We start from the raw sequence: 6,078 nt of genomic DNA, 5'->3' as shown, positions 1-6,078 counted from the left end.
TTATCCTGATGAAGGCGACAGTGGTCGCTGAAAATTTGATCCCTGTAAATAGTGTGTTGGAATAAAGTTTAACGTTTTACTATGATTGAATGAATGATTGATTGATTGATTGATTGATTGATATACGTACTGCGCTGAGGTATTCATCACAAACATCCACAAGGTCTGTGCAGTTTTCATTCGGTGGAGGTGGTGAGGTCTCGATGCAGTCTTCAATGGTAGCCAAGCCGTTCTCTATCAGGTACTCACAGGCGCACTCCTCTGGGTTGATCTCGAGACAATCGTCGGACTGATTGTTGTTGCAAGTCCCTGAAACAAAGGATTGATTTATGAAAAACTTAAACTTTTCTCAAACTCAAAATTTGACTCACCAGAAATTTTCGACTGAATCACTCAGTCTTCCTCAGCTATCTGACCCAAATGCTGTGGACACGTGATTTTTCCCACGTGTGACGTCAGCAAAGGGTCAAAGGTTGTCTGAAGTCGATATCGACCCCCGTCCCATGCTGAAGGATTGATTTAATTTGATTTCTTGAAATTGCAACAGTGCAACACACGTGGGATACAGGCAGCTGCCTGACACTGTCATATACAGATCTTTAACAGTTTGGAATATTTTGCACATGAGGTACAAGCAGCAACTAAGAGTAGGTTTAGGAAATAGGGCACACAAGTTATACATATTGTATGTAAATAATGTTGCAATTTTGATGTAGTGTATTTGTACTATTGTAGTGTATTTGTACTATTGTTAAGTACTTTAACCCCAGGAAGATTAGCTTCATACTTGATTTTGTACCACTGTTTTGTATGTCGCTAATGGAGGTTTAATAAAGCACATAAAGCTGTTGCCATAACTATAAGTTACAATATGGTCATGTATAATATGGTCACTTCGTGTTGTGGTGAAGCCATAACAATACATGAATGTGGTCATGTATTGATGGTTTGGTCTGTAGGCAGATATGGGAGTTGGACACGACAACAATATATAGGAATTTATCGTTCTGTGTACCAAAACTGACTTACCACAAAGACCCTCTATGCCATATGCCGCAAGGTCTCCAGGCTCTATTCTGATCGTGACCTTGTATCCAAGATTGCTGAATTGAACAAAAATGCCATGCGCCTCGATGTAGAACACGACGTTGGGATTTCCAAACTGTCTGATGGCTTTTACCCCACCTACATTGAATGTACCATATCCTGTCGGTGCTCCGTCAATAAAGACCTAAAATGAAGGGCAAAAAAATAGGCGAAGTGAAACATGTGTCTGCATGTATTGACCAAAGAGGGTGCCTAAAGAAAAGGCTAGGGAGACAAAGAGGTTCACCTCACTTCACTAATGTGAAAATGAGTACCTTAATTGCTTCGGTTAGGGCCGTCCCTTGGATAGGACATGAAAGGCACGTTAAAGAACTAAGGCCATATTGATTTGATTATATGGATGACATCCGCGCGCGCATGAATTTTCGGCCGTTTCCAAAAAAAAAAAGTTTTCAACCATACTGTAAATCGTACAAAACAGTTGCAAAATGAGCAAAAATATACCGTAAGTTACCAAAAAAAAATAAATAAAAACTATACCAATGTCGTAGAATACCAAAATCAAACGAAAAAAGAAATGTAAAGAAATTGTAAAGAAATGAACTTGAAGACTAGATTATTCGCCAAACCATATTCTGTGCCATTTGTTCAACCTTCATGACCAGGTAGATTTCATAATCAAAACAACTTTTTTTTTCTTGCAAAACTTTTTTTTTATTCGCACGCGCGCATCAGTTTTGGGGTTCCCGGAGGATGTCATCCATATAATCAAATCAACATGGCCTAACCACTCTTATCGAAAAGGGTCGGGGGACCTTCCTGGTGCGAGTGGTTCAAACTTTACAGTTCTATGGCCGCACCTGGGGTCGTATTAAGGTCACCCGAGTAAGCGACGAATGACAGCCGCTCCTGACCCTTGCAATCCAGCCCCACCAATTGTAAAAAGAAAAGAATAGCCGGCCCACCCAATACCAATGATAAAAAGCTACGAAGCGACGAAAATGAAAAAAAAAAGCAAAATATAATATATAATATATAATAATAGCAATATCTTTTCCTACAAAATCACAACACATTGATGGCTCATTACCTGAAGGTAACGATCAACCCTGAATGTGTGCCCTCCGTGTTCAAGGGTTATGGCAGCAGTGCAGGTCACTATATCGTTTGGACCATAGGGACTGTTGTGGTAGAAGAAGTTTGCATTTGGTAGCTCTGCACAGTCCACGTTGGTGGCAATAACGCGGAAGAGGTCATCTGCCGTCGACTGGGAAAGGATAAAATCGCCTAAACCTTGGAAGGGGAAATAGCCTCCATCCATCCCCATGTAGTGAGGGTCTCCCCAACCGATGCATTCGCCTGAAGAAACACATTTTCAAAAGACACAACAAAATTTAAAGAGCAAGCATGTACTATAAAATCATCGAATAAACTAAGTGAGCACAAACTGGGGTATTTGGGGTCTTCCCCAGGCCCAGGGCTCATTGAAAAGCGCCCTACGGGCGATATGTATCCCCCTGGTTAAATAAATAAAAACAAACAAACAAACAACAAACAAACTACCAGGCCCCAGTCTGCTAATGAGAGCCAAGGTGTTCACATCGGTGTATTATGAATGGTTGGTGATGACAGTAAATGAATGGTCTGCCTAAATACCTCAACCGGGCCTAATATGCAATGTACATGGGTTCTTAACGCTCCGGATACATTGTCTATGTGATGATAAATCTTTGCGATTTTTAAAAAGTTATAACTTTTAATAATTTTCTAACCAAGTAGAGCCGCAAATGTTTTATGACGACAATCTAATAGTTAAAGGCATTAGATTATTGTCTTTTTACATATACTCCCGGGCCACAAAATATCCGCTCTTAAGTATTGACTTCCACCGCCAGAAACTTGTTTAAAGGTTTTCCCTGTATATAGCTGCCTGTGTATAAGACAGTTTTTATTTTTATAGTTAACTATTCAAACTTCTACAATTTACCCCAATTTTACTAAACTTACAGACCAAGAAAAAACTATTCCTCACTAACCTCCCAAAACCCACTAAGTTTAGAAAAGGAGGGACATTACGTCTTCCATGGTCTAAAAAAGAGAAGTCAAACCCCTTAGACATACTTTTAGACATAGCTATAGCTCTAGACAACTACCTTTCATCATGTAGATTTTAGTTATTTTATACTACGTTTCATTGTTCTTTTATGTTTGTAATCTGCAATTAGCCCCTCGGGCATGAATTTGCAATAAACTTCTTTACAACCCAGTGGGATTCCCAAGTTCCCAATTCTCAAGTTTGCCTCCCACAACAAGGCTACAATGTTTCTGATTCGTGTTGCAGCTAGATTTCGGTAGCTGGAGAAGAATTACATAGTTATGTGGTCTAAAACATAGATTGCTGTCCTACAATGTATCTATATGTTGTAATATTAATACTTCTTTTTATGTTTACTCCAGTTTTCACATCAAAACAAGGCTCATACGAAGTAACATAAAACAATAAAACAACAACAACAAAAAAAAAACATAAAAAAACATAAGAATGGATGGCAAACCTGCTTTGTGTCCCTTTATGGAACAATATACGTAAAGTATTGGGGCGCACCAATTCAATCAACTGGTCCTCGGATTCAACCGTTTCATTTTTTTTCCCAGGTTTGCAAGAAGACAAAGATTTGGATTAACCCAAAAACTCCCCTTGCCTTCCCAGTTGGTTGTCACACTTTTCCCATTTAACAATTGAATTGGTTAAAGGAGATTGAAATAAATTTGAATATATAAACCGGTTTGGTATGTCGACTTTATAGGTCCTATCGTAGCTTTTGGGATACAACAGGATGCCTAGGCCTGTTTTGATTTTTTTCGTTTAAAAAAGAAAAAATCCGAAACCAAAAGATCAAATTGATGTGGCGTTAATTTACAGTGATACAATGTAAGGATATGTTTTACTTACATCCACAAGCATAGTGCACGCAGCACCCGTCGCTGAAATACAGCGGAACCTTGCCATTGGCACAGAGACCGCTAATTATAGGTGGACACTCAGGGTTGTCAACAATGATCACACCACAGTCAGTGCAGGTGTATGTTTTACAGTTTTCAACTGTAAATGTCATCCCAACCTAAGTGGCCAAAGGAGTATAATATCGTAATATTAGTCTTTCATATCCCTGCAAAAACTCAGAAAACTATAGTCATATTATTGTTACGTTATTGCAAGAATTGTAAGAGCAGATTGATGCCCAAATATGTCTACTACACTTAAAAAGTTGAATTCGACTACAACTTTAAACAGAATTGTAGACAACCTTTACATCAAAGTGTCGTTGTATTGTTCAACACATATGCATGTAGTCAACCTAAAGGTAAATCTAAAAAAAGTAAACATATAACGTACGGGTATTTCTGTTGGATAATACCCGAGAATCTTGAATAGTGCTATAATCGCCAGAGGTGGCAGAGTAGCGACACTGCAGACATCGGGACAATAGCTTGTGGTAGTTGTAGGAACGGGTGTTGTTGTTGTTGGTTGTGGAGTAGTGGTTGTAGGTGGTGCTGTAGTAGTTGTAGGCGGAGCTGTAGTGGTTGTGGGTGGTGCTGTAGTAGTCGTGGGTGGTGCTGTAGTAGTCGTGGGTGGTGCTGTAGTGGTTGTTGGAGGTGCTGTAGTGGTTGTTGGAGGTGGTGTAGTGGTTGTTGGAGGTGCAGTAGTGGTTGTTGGAGGTGGTGTAGTAGTCGTGGGTGGTCTTGTAGTTGGTCGTAGGGTTGTAACACAATGAGGTGGAAGCACGCAGCATTTAACCTTCAGCTCATAATCCTTACATAAGCTGCAAGGAAATACGGTTGAAGGAAATGTGAGGAACACCACAGACGTACTGGTAATACAAAACAGTTCATAATTACGACACACGGAAATTCGGGGCACAGGGGCCTGGGAGTCTTTTGCCACAGTCCTTATGTCACCTTTTCCGAACGTATCCTTTGTTACTTTTAGAAATTCCGTACACAACCACTACCAACACCTCCTGTTAACCTCTTATGATACGCAAAACATCTACAGTTGGCACACCCTCTGTTCTTAGATCTCATTTATATTTTAATACTGCTACTATTATTATTATTATCACTGTTTCTACTTATATTGTACTTGTACTACTTATACCTATGTTATCGTAGTTATTGCATTTGCTTTTGTTTTACTACTTACCTTTAAGAATTTTGTTAGTGATTATTTGTATTTGTTATTAGTTGTATTTTAGATTTATGTATGTTTTTATCTGGACAGGGGGCCTTGAAAAGGCACCGCCTATTCCCCCTGTCCTGCCCTTGCGGCAAAGTTGAAATAAATAAATAAATAAATAAATAAAAAGTTATGCATTGATATTGTACGCAAACAAAGCCAGCAGATGAGCTGAAAAACACATGGTCAGGTCTTCTAATTTTTTTCTGTTGTAAAATTTTGAAATTAAACCATGCAGCATCACACCCGATCCAGTATTCTATACACAAATATCTATATAGGATGTCTTTTGTCTAGATTGGATAAACTTTTAAGTATGTACATATGTTGTATATCTCTTGCTTCTTGGGAGAGAAATTTAAGAACATTTACCAGAAATGACCCATTGTTCAGTGTCTATCTTTCAATGTAATCACTTTAAACCATGATGATGAAGGCACCAAAAGTCATTTTACTGGTTCATTATGCAACTTGCAGGTCAATTAAATGATTGTATGAATCTATCGGAAAATTAACATCATAACTCCAGAAAAAAACAAGAGAAAAATTCTGCTGTCTCATTCTAAACGATTTACGGGAGACAAATAAACGGTTGGGAAAACTGTTCAAAATCAGGAACTATCTTTAAAGAGATTCATTTGTCACGTATAAATACAGTTACTAGAAGATTCTTTCAACAGTGACAAGTTTGAAGGGTAGAGATACTGACCTCCAAATTTTCGATGACTATCAGTCCTATCTACATGTACCCTTGCTCCGGAGGGAGGCAACAGGGGGTAGGGCCGAGCAGACCG

General features: G+C 38.9%; 1 protein-coding gene across 3 annotated transcripts in view; it reads right to left on the bottom strand.

Moving 5' to 3' along the window:
* Nucleotides 1–6,078, bottom strand: part of LOC109473003 (mucin-5AC-like) — a 35,702-nt gene that overhangs the window by 27,404 nt on the left and 2,220 nt on the right. For all 3 annotated transcript variants that reach the window (XM_019772889.1, XM_019772887.1, XM_019772888.1), the window contains exons 3-7: nucleotides 4,445–4,871; nucleotides 4,001–4,169; nucleotides 2,138–2,406; nucleotides 1,030–1,231; nucleotides 131–309 (exon numbers count right to left, since the gene is read on the bottom strand). In XM_019772889.1, the coding sequence (XP_019628448.1) occupies nucleotides 131–309; nucleotides 1,030–1,231; nucleotides 2,138–2,406; nucleotides 4,001–4,169; nucleotides 4,445–4,871 (1,246 nt within the window). The remainder of the gene's footprint in view (nucleotides 1–130; nucleotides 310–1,029; nucleotides 1,232–2,137; nucleotides 2,407–4,000; nucleotides 4,170–4,444; nucleotides 4,872–6,078) is intronic.

This window comes from Branchiostoma belcheri, unplaced genomic scaffold (genome assembly GCF_001625305.1).
Source record: "Branchiostoma belcheri isolate BF01 breed outbred unplaced genomic scaffold, Haploidv18h27 scaffold29, whole genome shotgun sequence".
NCBI lineage: Eukaryota > Metazoa > Chordata > Leptocardii > Amphioxiformes > Branchiostomatidae > Branchiostoma > Branchiostoma belcheri.
Note: the sequence above shows the minus strand (reverse complement) of the source record. Positions and strands in the feature narration are given on the sequence as shown.